This window comes from Chinchilla lanigera, unplaced genomic scaffold (genome assembly GCF_000276665.1).
Source record: "Chinchilla lanigera isolate Chin_1 unplaced genomic scaffold, ChiLan1.0 scaffold00006, whole genome shotgun sequence".
Taxonomy (NCBI): domain Eukaryota; kingdom Metazoa; phylum Chordata; class Mammalia; order Rodentia; family Chinchillidae; genus Chinchilla; species Chinchilla lanigera.
In genome coordinates this window covers 25,582,912-25,600,287 of record NW_004955407.1, presented here as the reverse complement: position 1 = coordinate 25,600,287, position 17,376 = coordinate 25,582,912, and the positions used below count along the sequence as shown (strand labels likewise).

General features: G+C 37.9%; 1 protein-coding gene across 1 annotated transcript in view; it reads right to left on the bottom strand.

The window, feature by feature from the left end:
* Nucleotides 1-736: 736 nt before the first annotated feature.
* Nucleotides 737-17,376, bottom strand: part of Jam2 (junctional adhesion molecule 2) — a gene marked incomplete in the record, with an annotated part of 67,661 nt that continues 51,021 nt past the window's right edge. Inside the window, 5 exon segments of the mRNA XM_013503918.1 lie at nucleotides 737-2,419; nucleotides 4,217-4,259; nucleotides 6,699-6,714; nucleotides 9,056-9,163; nucleotides 15,537-15,636. Of these exon segments, the coding sequence (XP_013359372.1) occupies nucleotides 2,387-2,419; nucleotides 4,217-4,259; nucleotides 6,699-6,714; nucleotides 9,056-9,163; nucleotides 15,537-15,636 (300 nt within the window).

Below are 17,376 nucleotides of genomic sequence, written 5' to 3'. Positions count from 1 at the left end.
TACAACACAATTTCACTGCAGGAAAATGAAATGAAAATGTTCAAAGAATTACAATGGGATTTTACCAACTGTTAGTATTCACATGTTTCAAATAAAAAAAAAAAAAAGAGCAAAAGGAACCACAAGTCTGGACACTGGGGACCCACAGATAGATGCACTTTTAATAATTAGAACATTAGCGTTCATACTGTGTCTTGTGTAGAAGCATTCTTTACACAATTATTTTTTCTTCGGTGTATACAGTGTTTTTAAGATGCTGTATAATACATAGTTGGCACAAAAACAGTATTAGATGTTTACACTGCATAAAATAAATCCTCTAGACTTTGATGTCTTAAGAAGAAGCTATTAGTAAAATTAAGGCACCACATAATTTTTCTCTAGAAGTACGGATTCCTGTAATTTAAATTGAAGCAGTTGATCATGTGTGATTTATGTATGCCAGAAGAGGCATCCTTGAGAGTCATACTCATTCCCTTGGCACTTGGCAAAGCAAGAAGACATTCCTTAAAGCAAAATCTGTCAGTTAAAACGTCGGCAACATTTAGCCAGATTTTTACAAAAGCTTATAGATAGGGTTTTCTTGGAGACAGAATCTTGCTACGTAGTTTAGGCTGACCTTGAATTCACTGTGTAGACTAAGCTCGCCTCACAATCGAAGTGATCCTCCTTCCTCAGCCTCCTGGGTGCTGAGATTACAGGCATGGGCCGCCACACCCAGCTGGATAGGTGTTTTTTTGTCTTTTGCCACCAGGGGTTAAACTGAGCTAAATCCTGACTGCCTGTTTTTATAAATAAAGTTTTATTGGAAAATGGACATGTACTTGTGCTTTCTTGTTCTCTATGGCTGCTTTTGTAATGGCAGGCTCAAGTAGTTACAGGAACTATATGTCTTAAAATACCCAGTATCGCCCTTTACAGAAAGTGCCTGGCAACCCTTGACTAATACAGTGATAATTGGACTTTGGAGATGCAGCCGTGTTACACAGGCCAGACTTATGGGCGGAGTCTTGTGAGAAGCAGTGAATGCCACACACAAGGCAAAGGGGGCCGGGCTGACAACAGGCGTCTTCCCAGGGCCCTGGTGCCCAGGCACTCATTAGACGTTTAGTTCCAGGAATCCTGGACATCTGCTTTGTACTGGATAAAAGCAGATTCCTTTGAAAGCAAATTAACATTTTCAGTGTTGTCAAAGGTAGTAAGTGATCTTTACATCCAGATTTGCCTCGAACAGGGTGTACCTGAGGTGTTTTGTTTTTAATGCGGATTGAACAGTCAAAATCAATTCTGAAAGATAATGCTTTTAAAACATAGCCTTATTATTATGGCTGTTATTATTAAACGAATCATTGGAATTTATTGTAGCATTAGCCAGAGGCCTCCTTATTCAGTTCAGAAAACACATGCCAGACCCGTTTTGTTTCCTTTTTAAATTTCAGGCATGGTTTCTCATGTGCCTCCTTTGTGTCAAGCAGGGTGCTGGATGTAGGGAATTGCACGGTGAGCTCGTTCATTCGTATTTCTCCCCTCCATATTCCTTGCCATAAGAAGGACTGGCAGCCCCCTGACGATAACCAAGGACTCAGGCCAGCCCAGAATTTCATTGACTGGCTTTGAAGGACAGAGAACTGTGAAGTCAAAGCACTCAGGCAGAGAAAGGTATCTGCAGAAGTGGGCAGGCTCTAGGGGCAAGTTCTGATGTCGAGCTCCCAGACCCTCTTCAGAGAGGTCCTGGGGAGAGAGGTGAGAAAGCCGCACGGGCTTGTGTCTGCGTCTCAAAAGTGTGTCATCCATGAGACAGTAGGTGTGTGTGAGCTCTAATCATCAGCTATTTCTCTTGTTCTTGGTTCTCAGAAATAAAAGTAAGAGGAGAGTGCAAATCCAGCCCCACTGCCTCCCTTCTGTGGATACTTAGTGATAAATGAGCAGTAGCCTAAGGATTATACTGGGAAGACAGGAAGATTCTGGTAGAAATGAGACAGAGGTTTCCTTCTGCATGTCTGTGTTTTCTGAACCCTCCTAAAGCAGACTCTTGCACAGAGGATCTGTTCAGTTCATAATTTGTGGATTAACTTCACAATCAGTATGCAACAGTGCTTTCTCCGGAAGTTAGGTTATTTGTTAATATTTCGCAAATCCCGTATTACTACAGAATATTTCGGTTACTTTTTTTTTAGTCCAGACACAAGAAGCCACATGGTATTTTAGGTGATGACAGAACTGTTAATTTCCGGTGAGTTAAGTAAAGGTCATAAAAATTACAGTAAAATACCAATTTCATTTCCTCATGTACAGCTTCTTCCCAAATGTAAAACAATAGAGTTTTATAATACTTTAATAACTTGGGTAATAACCGTAGTTTTGGTGTATCTTGAAAGTAGATTTCTTAAATTATAAAGGATTTTGTGTGCTTGAAATCCTAAGTAAAGAAAGAAAAAAATAAGTTGAAAAAACAAGTTATGAATTCATATTTAAAGAAATAATGTTAAGTCATATCAAAATATATCCACTAGAAAAATCTTAGAGGTACAAACAATTACATATTTAATTAAATCTATTTTATTGGGAGCTAAATGGGTAAACACTGGAAGACATGATACTTGAAATCAAGAGTAAAAGGGCCGATGGGAAATGAGCAAGGGAAATGTGTTTGTTAGGGATGTGCTGGTGGCATCAAGTGAGTAAAGGCAAGGGCTGGCCTGTGCACATCCCACACAAAGGGGGGGGGGCTCAAAGTTGTCAGGGCAACGAGCTCTGCTGTAGGGCAAAACAACTGAAGGAGAGGGCAGCTCTGAGTTCGTGAGTCAACTGAGAGGAACACAGAAAAAGGCCTTTTCTGCTTCTTAGACGCAAAGTGCCTCTTACTATTTGGTGGGTGGGATTATTTTATTCCACGCTCAAGAATTTCTTTCTGTGAACTATTAGAACAAATATGACTTACAGTAACACTTCGTTTGTTCCCTAACTAAAGAACAGGATGCTCTCAGCTACGAAATTTGGTGGCTTTTGGGACAGATTGGTTTTAAAAACCAAAAGTTTACAGAAAAGACTGGAGCAGTGAATGTCCGATAACTACTAGTTCATTAGAAAAATACTGATGTCCACTGATGTACCGTGCTCTACTGAAGGGAAATCTGAGACTCTCTGCTCCAAAGTACTAAGTACTAAGAAATTGTAAAGTCATAAGGAATTGTAAAGTACTAAGGAAACAACTTCATTTCTCAAGAAAGGACTTAGGCCTCTAAAGACACTGGAAACTTTTCTCATCCTATTCCTAAAAAAATAATTCAGATTCTGTATTATCTCTAATGTTTTACCAAAGAATTATTTTCTTATTCTCTTTAATGGTTTGGGCAATCTTTCATTCTTACATCTGGTAATCTGAGCAATGTAGTTGAGGATAGTGATATATAATGTAACAACCACTGTTGATTCATATTATTTTGTCTTGAGACCCTGTATCGCTTTGAATGTTCTTGCTTTGATTTGTTTATGTTTGTGATACTGGTATGCTGCTACTGTTCTATTTCTTTGTTTGTTTGTTTCTCATTTACTACTCTTTAAAATAAAAAATTCAGAAGGTTGAGTATCCGACAAAAGAACTACAAAATCTAAGCAATGAAGTTATTTATAACTATAAATACTGTATTTACAAGTATAAACGTTCAAATATCTAAATTATTTTATCTAAACCATCTGAGTTACATGACTTCCTTTTGAAGCATTTCTGAAGTCTTTTGAGCAATAGCGCAGGATATTTCATATTCTTGAACTTTCCAAGTGCTTTAAATAATCAAAGGCAGGCCCTAGAATCACAGCTGCTGGGAGCAGTGTACTCTGCTTGCCAGAAGCAAGGTGTCCAGGTTCCAGTTCCGCCATTGTTATCCTGTGAGAATTTGTGACTTAATTTCCTCATCTATCAAATGGAGCTAAAAGTCCAGTCCCCGTGATATTAAAGAGGTAGACTAGTAATAGAATATTCCATGAGAGAAAGTAATGGTATAAAGATCACTCCCTGTAATTGTGCTACAGATTCCAGGTGTAGTACCTTTATCATGCCATCCCAGGCAGGCGAGGGAAGCTAACATTTAAATCCTTTGAAATTAATCCAAAGTTTGTTAAAAGTGAAACTGAACAACTTCCGTATAATTGTGTCATTGCCCTGCCTTACTTCCTAAACACATCCACTCTGTAAACCTGCTCCAGCCATACTCACGTTCTCACTCACTGTGGTCACGTTAGATGCAGCGCTCCCTTTCCTGTTTGTGGGATAAAAAAGACAATATTTACCCAAGGGTCACCTCCGAGTCTGGAACACATACTTTCATTTAGGGTATTCTATATCTCAGCTGGAAGATGTACATTATTCTGTATACATCTGTAGGTCAGGTTGGCCTTGAATTCACAGTGATGCTCCTGCCTCAGCTTTTTGAGTTCTGGCACTACGGGTGTGCACCACCACGCCCGGCAACTTTAAACATTTTGAAAGTTTAATTATAATTTCAAAGTTCAGTTTGGTCTGGGGAAAGTTTCACGTGGTAACTAGGATTCCAGTTGAACAGATTTTGAAGGCTGCAGATTTAAGAAAGGGAGGAAAGATGTCAATAAAGACAGTCCTTTCCAGATTACTACCTAGTTTGACAAAGGCATTAGTGGATGGAAGCGTAAGCCCTTACCTCTTCTGTAAGATGCTACCTTTCCTCTGCTCAGACCCCTCCAGTTAGTTAGCATGTTACTCCATAAAAGTGGGAGTCTCTCAGTTGCCTGGGGCCTAAGGGTGGGATGGGGTGAGGTGGTGGCTACACATCTGGGCTGCCCTGCTCTTGTGAATGCATCTCTTTAGCTGCTGTTAGTCTTCATAACTGAGACTTCCTCCTGGCTCTGTGCTGGGATATTAGGAGACTGGGAGACCAGTGTTGAGCCAGGCATGGAGGAACAGGGAATCCATGACAGCTGTCTTCAGAGGATTTTGATGACAAAGGATCTGAAGCCATGGCGGCTGGGGGTAGAGGCGAATGCCCTTAGGCCCACGGCTTGGTCTGCCGTGTCCCTTTGCACAGCAAGGACTGGCTTACGTCAGTGCCCATAAACTCGGGCTTTGGGGAACCCACCCGTATCTCATGCTGCACTGACTCCCACATTTCCCCACACTCCAGATGCATATACTCTCGGTCACTTGCTGATTATCCCTACTTAGAAGTCTAATAAGCTTACTGTGAAAATTCCAAACACTGCAGACCTCGCCACCCACGCCCTTCACCGCTCCCAAGCCTGCTCCTCCTGAAATCTACGACTCTGTAAATGGAATTCTAGTTGGAGTCCATCTCTCTCAGAACCTTAGTTCCACCTTCCATTTCTTGCTTCTTCTCCCAGCACATAACCAGCAGGTCAGCAAACTGTTAGAACTATGTCGGAATCCCCCCGCTCCTCACCCTCTCCAGGATACACTTCTGCACCAGCCACCGTGTTCGCTTGCCTCAATTCTTGCAGCAGTTTCCTAACTGGTCTGGCTGCTTTGCATCTCATCAGGTACTCTTACCAGAGCAGACCTCCTGAGCTTTGAAGAATGAAGATGCACCCCTCCACTTAGAGCCCTCCAGCGACTTCCCATTTAGCTCAGAACCAAACCCAGACTCTGCCAAACTGCCCAGCAGAGCCTGCGTATAATCCAGTCCCTGCAACTTTTGTGCACTCATCGCTTTCTTTCTGGCACTCCATTCCAGCTGCACTGGTGTCCTTTCTGTCCCTCGGACTTTCTAGGCATCCTGGCCCTGAGCGAATTCCATGTGTTCTCTGCCCTCTGCACACTCTTCTCGTAGCTGTCTGCACGGCTCGCTTCTTTATTTCCTTGAGGTCCTTCTCAGTGAAGCCCTTCTCCAGCCATCATCTCCACTCCAACAGTTTGTGTTTTCCCTCTCTTACTTGCTTTGTTTTTTTCCATAGCACCCCCTCCTTTCCTATCCCCTTTTCCTCCCCACCTCTGTCTCTCTATCTCTGTCTCTCTGTCTGTCTCTCTGTCTCTCTCTCTTTCTCTCTAGGGGAGGGTCTGTGTTGCCCAGGTTGGCCTTGAACTTGAAATCCTCCTGCCTCAGCCTCCTGAGTAGCTGGTTTCCATAGTACTTATCACAATCTGACATCTCTATAGTATACACATTTGTGTACTTTCTGACTTTCTTGACTTGACCGTAACTTGTACAAAGTAGCATTATATGAGGTTTTGTATTTTTTTGGCCTGTTGTGTTCACTGCTACATTACTAATCCCTACAATGGTGTTGGGCACAAAGTCATTATTCACTTAAATGTAAAAAAATGACTAAAATTTTATCCAAATTTTAAAGTTTATATAAATACAGTAAATGCATATTTTTTAAAGCAGAACTATGGAAAGGCCTACAAAGTAAAATGAGGACCATGTGTCCTCTCTAGTCAATCATTGTTTACAGACAAATGTGTATACTGTAGAGATGTCAGATTGTGATAAGTACTATGGAAACCAGCTACTCAGGAGGCTGAGGCAGGAGGATTTCAAGTAGGCATGAGCATGAGGTAGGATGTATTTCATGATGAACTGAATAACTTCCCACAGGATTAAATCTACATTAAAATCTGATGTCCTACTTTTGACATCAAATGGACAGCTATCAGAATATTAGTTGATATGATAAAAAAGGCATGCATGTTAATAAATTATACTTACTGGTAGGAAGTTTCTTCTACAAAAGAAAAAGTACATATCATTATTGCAAGAATTAATATGTCGTGACAGATTCATTTAAAAGTGAATTTTGGCTTAATTTCTTTTTAACCTTCAGCGTTACATGCTGATATTGGTACCTTCTAAATGAAGAGCTGGCAAATGTTTTCTATAAAAAGCCACACAGTAAATATTTTTGGTGTTGTGGGCCCAGAGGCAAAATCAAGGATACTACATAAGTACTTACAGAACTAGAGAGAACAAAATTTATACAATTTTATTGATAAAATTAAAATATAAGAATAATCAAATCCTTATACTACAAGCCTACTAACTAGAAGAATGGAATACTTTTTGGGGAGCTAACACTTCTTTTAATTGGGGTTCAAAGTTAGTATTACCCATCATCAAATAGCAACAAGTTCTCATCTGTACAAACCATTCTTAGCTTACGAACCATATAAAATCAGGTAGTAGACTGGATTTGGGCCATAGATCATTGTTCGCCAACCCCTGTCCCAAACCATAGTTCAAACATATGGTTCTCTTGGATAGATTTTTCTGCCAGATGAAAATGAGAGCAGTATTCTTAGTAAATTGCTAGTATCCGATGAGTCAGCTCTTTAATTCAGTATTTTAAGAAGAATGTGTTTACTTTTCATTAAAAATAGACAGGTATTCTCTGCAACTATAAATAACAATGACAAAAATATTGGAGTATCTTATTTGTCTGTACTTTCACTGAAGACCAGCAGGGGGACACAGCTAGATTCAATTCGTGAAATTAACGTGATATTGGACTAAATACGGCACTATATACAGGTGATGGCGAACTTTGTAGAGGTTTCAATGACAACAAACAGCCAGCTCTGGCACATGTGCTGTAGGTTCGCCACCACTGCCAGAACAATACTATTAATTCACAGAACACTTATTCTTAATTATAGGGAATCTCCTTGAATTTATGTTCATGGAAATATTTTATGATGTAAAATCTACCTATAGATATTATCAGAAACTCCTTTTAAATTTGTTTTATTTTGTTATTTTTTAAGCCTAAATTCTAAAATTAATACCCATTATAAAACAATGGATTTTAATATTTTTATGCTATAAACGTATTCATTGCTCCATTTAAAAATTCAGCTTTATACATTATTGCCAGTGGACTTAATGGAGTTCTTTGAACTGTCAAGATATTTAACAACTGGAAATGAAAAAATACATTAAAAGGATGAAACATTTTAAAATTTCAATTTTAAAAACTGGAAATGAAAAAATACATTAAAAGGATGAAACATTTTAAAATTTCAACATTTACATCAAACCTATTGCATCATAAAATGGAGTTTGAAGTTACAAAAGGCCTAAACTTCAGTAATTAAAAACTTTGTTCAGAAGTATTTCTAATAAAATTATTTATTTATTTATTTATACTGGGGGTTGAATCCAGTGCATTTGCACTGAGCTCCATCTCAGCCCTTCTTAATTTTTATAATTTAATTTAATTTTTAAAAATGTACTTTTAAGGTTTCTTTTCTTTTTTAAATTAATTACATTTATTGGAACATTTTAGGTATACATAATGATCAAATTCGTCATAGGGAATTTGTACCTGTACATGACTTTACTTTTATTTTTGAGACAGGGTCTTTCTGAGGCACCAGGATGCCCAAGCTGATCTCTAGCTTTTGATCCTTCTGCCTTAGAACCCCAGAGCACTGAAATTACAGACCTGCACTACCATGCCTGCTGTTTCTGGTTTTGATTGAACAGTTCTAGTTATGCTAAATTTGACATTCATTGTTCCACTCTTCACTAATAAAACAGTTCACTGGTGGATTTCAATAAAATTGCTTGTAAAACTAGAAAGCAATATATATCCAGATATAAAATTCCCGGGTTGGAGATGTAGCTCAAAGGTAGATCCCTTGCCCTGAGTGCAAGGACCTGGATTTGATCCCAGCACCTCCAAAAAAAGGAAAGAAAGAAGGGAAGGGATGGAGGAAGAGAGGGAACAGGGGGGAGGGAGGGTATATACAATCCCTAACTTTAAAGTATTATATATATATATATATATGTAATTACACTATAAGTATCCATCTACATTGACTATCTGCCTTTCACATATTTTATAGTGTTGCTTGGAATTCTGCAACAAAGACAGCTTTTTTTCCTCTATGGCTACCTAGGTACTTTATAACCTACTTGCATGTTATCTGGGACATTATCCATAGCAGAAAAATCAATGAAAACTGCAATCCAGAGTTTGTTAGAAGCTCTTAGGAGAAACAATGTCTCACAAGAAAACTCTATATGTACAGGAAATCAGGTATCGAAGAAAGGTGAAATTCACTTACTTGAGAAGTAGCCTTTTCTCTGAGCATAGCACACACCGAGGCCACACGCACAAATCACTAAGACCACAGCTACTACAGCAGCTATGATGCCACTTATGCTGAGATCATCTGTAATGTGAGATAATTCAGGCATAAATTCACATCTAATACGTGGATAGATGTGGAATTAAATAGAAATTGCTCAAAAGGGCTCCCCTTTGTAACTTGCTAAAAGTATAGTTTCAAGCTTTTTTTTTTTTTTTTGGTTTTGGTTTTTCTCCGGTACCAGGAACCGAACTCACGACCTTGCGCTTGCCAGGCAGGCGCTTTGCCGCTGAGCTAAATCCCTAGCCCCTAGTTTCAAGCTTTTGCAGCCTGTTCAACCAACTTAATTCCAAGACATGGTGTAAAACTGATTGAAAATATTAACAGAACTAAGTTGAACAAGAATCTTAGAGTTTAAAAATCTTTGTGAGAGTCTTATATTTTACGAAATTCTGTGATCCAGAAATAAAGTGTATAGTATTCTCTTGCATTCATTTGAGGATGTAATAATTCACAGAATTAAATATAGGTTGGAAGAAATCTTTGAAGTTCAGTAAGTCCAAGTATTCTATCATGTTTCCTCCATCCAAAATTTTACTTAAAATTCTTCTACATTATTATCTGTATCAATTTCATAAATACTAGGAATGGCCTCAAAGAAAGAATACGCCACTGTTATTCCATAAAACTAAATGTCAGAAGCACCCACCTTCTTGAATATATATGGGGTGTGTGTGTGTGTGTGATATACAATCTATATATAATCACTAAACTACTATCCCACTGAATTTTAAATGAGTTTCAGTTAATTAAACAAGCTTTTTACTGTTGCTATTAAGTCACTTTTCCTTTAACCTAATATAACTAGATTTTTTGGACCCAAGTTTGGAATGACTATCACATTAGCAACTTACAAGATCATTTTCCTGGATTGGTTCTATTGCTCAATAATTAGATTATGAATTTAGCAGGCTTACTATTTATGCAAATTGAGAACTGTATGAAAGACACCTTCATTCAAGTCATTAATAAAATGAGCAACATGACTTCACTAGGGAAAGAACTACGTAACTAGGGACCTCCATTCATGACACAACCTGTTAGCATGCTTGACTGTGTGATTCATCTATGTGTAATTAAATCTAAACATCCGGGTTACATATCTGCACCTTGGCCACAGAGATTTCAAGAACTATACTCTATTTTCACTTACATACTTATGTATTTATTACAGGAGCAATTCCTCAAAGGGTTCCCCCTCCCCTGTGGTGCTAGGGATTGAACCCTCAGCCTTTTGAACTGTACCCCTAGCCTTGGGTTCTATGTATGTGTGTGTATATTTTCTAGGGTATGTAACACCTTATGGGTGTAGGCAAGCACTGAGCTACATTCCTAGCCCTTCTTACAAAAAATTTTTAAAATGATCTTATTTTGAGATAGGTTTTAACTAAATTACCCAGGTTAACCTCAAACTTTTGGTCCTCCTGCCTCAGGCAGAGTAGTTGGGACTGCAGGCATATACCACCATGGCTATTTTTGAAAGCAAGTATTAATTAATAATGATTAGATAACTGGGAGAAAATATTAGCATTTTTCTCAACAGTAACTATAGTCATTTTAAAGTGTATGTTTTGAGAAAGAATTTTTCTTTCTTTTCTTTTTCTTTTTCTTTTTCTTTTTTTTTTTTTTTTTCTGTGAAACTGAGGATTGAATCCAAGGAGCACTGTGTTACATCCCTGGCTCATTTTTTATTTTTTATCTTGAGAACAGGTTTTACTTAGTTGCTCAGGCTAGCCTTGAGCTTGCAATGATTCTCCTCCTCCACCTCCTGAGTACCTTGGATTACAGCCATGCACCACCATATTCAGCTTTTTGGGAAAGACTTCTTTAAAAAGATTGTTAAAGTAAGTGTGCTTATTATAGAAAGTTCTGGCCTTACAATTCTCCCCTAGTGCTAAGTATGTTATTAATTTTCTCAGATACCTCTGAAAAATTCAGTGATTCTTTTTTTAACAAAAGAAAATAGGATTAATTTTATGAACGGCTGAGTAATTAGACTAGTGTAAAAAACATGAATGAATGAATGAATGATTCCTTAGTATAAAACCAATTCATATTGGCTTGGACATTGAAACTGAGAAGCCAATGAGATTTTGCTATTTACTTGGACAAAAAAAAAAGAGTAGAGATGCCAAAATCCCCAAAGTAATCACACGCTAAGGTAAAATTAAATCAGTAACTAAATGAAAACTCCTGAGAACCAAACTGTGCCTACTATTTTCTTTGTAGCAGTCAACAAACGACATGTACATTGTGTTTAATCTAAGGGTTATCGCTTGACCAAAAATGCTGTCCTATAGTTGGCAATGAATTTGACATCTGTGAAGGAATTTCCCAAAGCCATGTTCTAACAAGCAACTGTCTTGACCTGTATTGACCTGTGTTGACCTGTATTGACCTGTACTGACCTGTAAGCCTAAGTCATGGAATAAAAGTTGTTACCTTCTTTGACGGAATGGAAGATAGAATAGAGGGAAGTTGTGTGGATCCACAACTTCCAACAACTTCTGTGAGAAGTCAAGCGAGTCATACAACCAACCACATCATGCCTCAGTGAAGAGAATAATAAATATGAAAATATTCTGTATTCTTTGAATACAAATTTAAAAGGAAGGCTGCTATAAAAGGAAGGTACTAACTGAAAGCAAAGGAACCAGACTGCTAAAAGAGTAGACAGGAATGGTGTCTGTGGGATTCTCAAAATAAAGCAGCCTGAAAATCCACAAATCCATACTTCATTTTGTATTTTTAAAAAGAGACTAACTTTTGGATGGTTAACAGATTCTAGTTTCGGTTTCAAGTTATCAGTGATAATTCACAAAGAATAAGAATTCGTGAATTTGTATTTGTTTCACAAGATGTAAATTTCCAACCAAGGCCATGAAACGCCCAGGTTCAATGGATGAATGAATGAACATAAAACTAATTTTAACTCTTAAGCTAACTAATACTTAGGAAAGGTAGATGCATGGAAATTATGTTCAAAGTAAAGTGCCCTCACTAAGGAAACAAACTTACAGAGTTTATCTGGTGTATATTTATTTATTGTGTACTAGGAAAAAAAGACATATACCTAAACTATGATTTCACAGATAGATATTTCTTAAGATGAAACTAAAGCCAGCATTTAAACTAAACAGAACAATTAAAATGGAAGGGTAAATAAATAGAAAATACTGCAGTGCTATAAGGTTATGATGAAAACCATGAAGATAGTGTGTAAATAAATGAAGTTAGGAAAACATTTCATTAATGCATAAATGTTCAGACATGTGCCAATAAATTTTTAAAATTATTATGTATAACTACCATATTTTCATTATTCATTCATTGATGGGCATATACGCTGCTTCCAAGATTTAGCTGTTACATGTTGTGCTGCTGCAAACATAGGTATGTATACATCATTCCAAAGCAGTACTGCGAGGGATATTTTTGTTTTGTTTCAATTTTGGTTTCTTGCTGTGAGGAATAAGTTTACTCAATTCACTGAAGGTCAATTTGACACAAAAGGAAACTCCAAAGCATAACCTAAGCAATTATAAAAATATTCTGAGATCACAAGATCCTATACTACATGATTTATTATTTTTTAAAAATTAATTTTTATTAGTCCATGTCTGCAGGACATGCTGAGTACATTCATTGCAGGTACACATATGTAAGACATCTTAATCTTTTTTTCCCCTTCCCCTCCACCCATCCTTTAAAAAAATTTTTTTGTCAGCATCAGATTCACTTATTTATGAGTCCTTATCAAGTTAATTACCACAAATACAGATTACTATAAAATTAACAGGCCAAAAGCATATAAAACATATAAGACAGTCATACTAAATCAAGGTACACTTTTAGATACATGGGCCATGCTTGCTTACAATAACTTTTTTCTCTCTTTTTTTTCCTACTGTCTGTCTTTTATTTTGCACTTTGTATACTGGGTTTCCCATATAAGAGAAAGCATGTGGAATTTAAGCTTGTGTGTCCAAGTTACTTTCATCCATTTTCCTACAAATGACCTGAGTTTATCTTTTTTTTTTTTTTTTTTTTTGTCGGGAATCAAGTATTCCAGGCTGGCCTTGAACTCACTATGTAATTTAGGCTGGCCTTGAAGTCACTGTGATCCTCCTACCTCAGCCTCTTGAGCTCTGGGATTACAGGCATGCATTACCACACCTCGCTTCAAGTTTATCCTTCTTTATGGCACAGTAGTACTCCATTATGTATAACTACCATATTTTCATTATTCATTCATTGATGGGCATATAGGCTGCTTCCAAGATTCAACTGTTATAAATTGTCCTGCTGCAAACATAGGTATGCATACATCACTATCATACAGTGTCTTTAACCTGTTTGGAAAAATACCTAGAAGTGGCATAGCTGAGTCCAATAGAATTTCCACTGTGCTTTTTTGAGAATCCCCACACTGACTTTCATAGTGGTTGTACCAGTTTACATTCCCACCAACAGCGAAAAAGGTCTCTCTGCATCCCACAACCTCCAGCAATTGTTATTGCTTGATTTCTTGTTGGTAGCAATTCTTTGTGGAAATGGAATCTCACTGTTGTTTTAAGTTGCATTTCTTGAATGGCCAGTGATGTTGAACATTTTTTCATGTGTTCATTGGCCATTTATATTTTTTCTTCTGAGAAATGTCTATTCATGTAAGATGCCTTGTTTAATAGGGTCTTTAAATTTGGGGGATCTAATTTTTTTGAACTGTTTCTGTGTTTTAGATACTAGTGTTTGTCTGAAGACTAGCTGGCAAAGCTCTTTCCTATTCTGTAGGCAGTCTTTTCATTCTGTTGGTGGTTTCCTTTGCTATACAAAAGCTTTTTAATTGATGTGATCCTATCTGTTGACTCTTGGTATTACTTTTTTGTGCAATGGAGTTCTGTTGAGAAAGTCTTTGTCTTTGCTTATGTCTTCAAGAGTTTTACTAATTTTGGCCAGACATGGTGGTACACACTTGTAACCCCAGCACTGGGGAAGCTGAGGCAGGAAGATTGCTGCAAGTTGACAAGCTACAAAATGAGTTCAAGACCAGCCTGAACTGTGTAGCAAAACCCTGTCTCAAAAAGATTACAAAAAACAAAATAAGAGTTACACCTATTTTGTCTTCCAGCAGATTAAGTGTTTCTGTCCTAATATTTAGATCTGAGAGGAATACTTTTTGGTTGTTTAATTAACTGTTTATGTTTGAGTATAAATATCAGCAGGTTTGGTGGACAACGTCAATGCTATGTAAACCTGAATTTTTAAAAGCAAAAATCAGAAGCTCAAACATGTTCATGGAAATTAGAATATATATTGAATATCTTATACTGTAGGATATCTTGAAATTTAAAACATTTGTATTTTTAAAATGTAATGCTAATATAGAAATAGATGTTGCATATTTGTGCAGCTGTATCTGTACTCCTCTAAATGCACTGAAAAGATGAATTTCTGACCCCACTAATCTGAGGACAAGCTCCCAAAACAAGGAGCATCCTCCGTATCCTGTTTCAGGGTACAGTGACATTAGCCCCTTAGGCAGCATTTCCGGCACATCTTTTTCATTCCATAACTATCTTCAAAACACGTGGCTCCCACCACAGGACTAATTCAATCAAATTACTAAAAATGAATTTTTGAAAAGCAATAATATGGTCTGAAATACATGTAACCTAGAAAATCTTCTTAAACACCGATTTTTATCGGATTCTATGAAGCTTGCTTCATGAAATAAATATAATACATGCAGCTATGTTTTGTAGCAACCTAGATCAGTAGCTATTCCACTTGTCTTTTTAGAAAGGCTACTGCAGGATAAGTATAAGCTAGTAGTTTAGAATACTGAAAAAACTGTCAGCAAGAACTCGATAACAATAACTGAAAGAGCTAACAGGTATATAATGCTCACAGGTGTAACAGGCAGCTCTAACACTTACAAATATTGAGTATTTTAATCTTTGCAGCAACTGTATGAGGAAGGAATAGCCTTACTTCCACCTTGGGGTGACTGAGACATAGAAGCTGAATAGCTTTCCTGAGAGGAGGTAGCAGTATGGCAGAGATGTAAGTGAGATGTCCACTCAGACTTGTGGACCCTCAGCAATTTACACACTATAAGACATTTAGCTCTCGTTTGAAAGATTACTCAGGAGAGCATATTGTAAACACACTGATTTGAAAAATTAAAAAGTGTGTTAAGTATAATGCTACATATCCTTGGGTTTATTGGAAAATGGATTGAAAGCATAATAGCTGCTTCTTTGCATTACCGAGTTAATTTTAAATATCCCCTTCTATTTATCCCTCAGATTACTCAAATTTTTCCTTTCCATTGCTTCTTCCAAATACTTGCACAGCCTAATTGAAAGCCATTTTCCTTCCAATATTTCATGCTTACCTACTTGCATTAGTTTCTGGGGGCACCTGCGATATCCAACAGAGTTACGGGCTTCACAGGAATATTCGCCACTGTCCAGCTTGGACACAGTGTTAAATTTCTGTTTGTGGAAGGAAAACACAAAAACATTTTTAAACAATAAACCTCTAAGTAAGCTGCTAAAATAACCATGTCCCTTGTAGTTTATCGATTAGTTGGTTTTTACTTTTTAACAACTCAGGACTTTATATCTTTACAATGAATTCAAAAATCTACCCTGACTTTGACTAGGAAGAAGCTGGACCTCCTGTTTAATTTGACAGAAAAGATGTAAATATAGGGAAGATGATTTTCCTCCAGCCCCATCCTATCCCAGAAGCACTACAGGAAGGCAGTGCCCAGTGTTTAAAGTTTATAGTATCTGCGACTATTACATAGTCTAGGTACTTCCAATTCCTAGGGAAGCCCTATTTATAATTGAAGGCCTCCTGCTGAAAGGATTAACGTATTTCGCTAAGTCACAAACGAGTTCACTGTAGCAGCAAATAACACTTGCTCTAATGTGCCAGACTTACCACCAGGAGTATCTTAGGGCCTAGGAGATCTTCACTGCTACTATTTTTAAGATTATAAATTGTATCAATGCCAGAATTTTTGAAAATTCTTAAAAGAGAAAGCCCAGCCCTTGCTCCCTACCAAAGCAAATTAAAGGCAAGACCTCCACATAGTAGAATTCATAACTGGTACCACTAGTTTTATACCCTTGGAGAATTTCTGGAAGGAGTGAATTCAGATAGAAAGGGAAGAAAGAAGGAAAGGGAGGGAGGGAGAGAATGCAGACCTGAACACCTTGAAGAATTCTGTTACAACTGGAGCGTGAGGGGGTGCTCGGGATCATTCTTTCACCACTCTCCTCATCCTGTCCTCAGTCCCACAGCTGTCACAGCTGACTGCACCCATGGGAGCTGTGAACCTCTGAGGAGCATGTCCTCATAGTCTTGATCCCCCCAAACATATGTTCCTAATACAGCCAAGGCTTTGATCTGATTAAGTTCTTTTCCTCTTTCACTTCTCTTTACCCTCTACCTACGTCTTCCACCTTTCTGTGTATTTCAGCATATTTTGGTAGAAAGCCTTTCCTGGTTGTTTTCACTGGATGAAACCATGTCTCCTTCCCACAAAGCCAGAATACTATTAAAATAGCCACCATAAACTCAGGGCTCAGGTTACATATATGTAACAAGTTGGACTAAAGCCCCAGACAGTCTTCCAGCCCATTACAACTGGCAACTAAAAAGAAGTCCCTGGCATCCACACACCGGAGCCCTCCTTCACCCTTCACCAAGCGACCTGTGCTCCTTCAACCTGGTGCACTCCCCTGACCTCACAAGATGTCTCGAGGGAGAAGGCTGGATGAGGAAAGGGAATCTGTATCATTTCAGAGGTGCCTTAGGCTTTTATCACCTGCTCTGAGAAAAAATAAATTTGAAAAGTAAATATAGCAGAGTGTGCCGGCAGGTTTTCTGCTCAGTTTCTCAGTGGAAAATCACTTGGACCTGCTAACTGCTCCTTCTGACTGCTGAAGGGCCACGGCATGGCCTCATTCGAGGTAGCTCCACCTTCCGGAAGCTGTCTTATTTTGTGACTGCATCAACTTGCTTATTATGTATCAGAAGATAAAATGTTTGATTTTTTGTGGGGTCATTTTGTGGTACTGGCGATTGAACCCAAGGACATCACACTGAGGACATCATCACCCAAGGACATCATCAGACCCTTTTTATTTTTTGAGAACAAGTCTTAAATGTGCAGTCTTCCTGCCTCAGCTTCTCTGAGTGCTGGGGTTCCAGATGTGCACCAC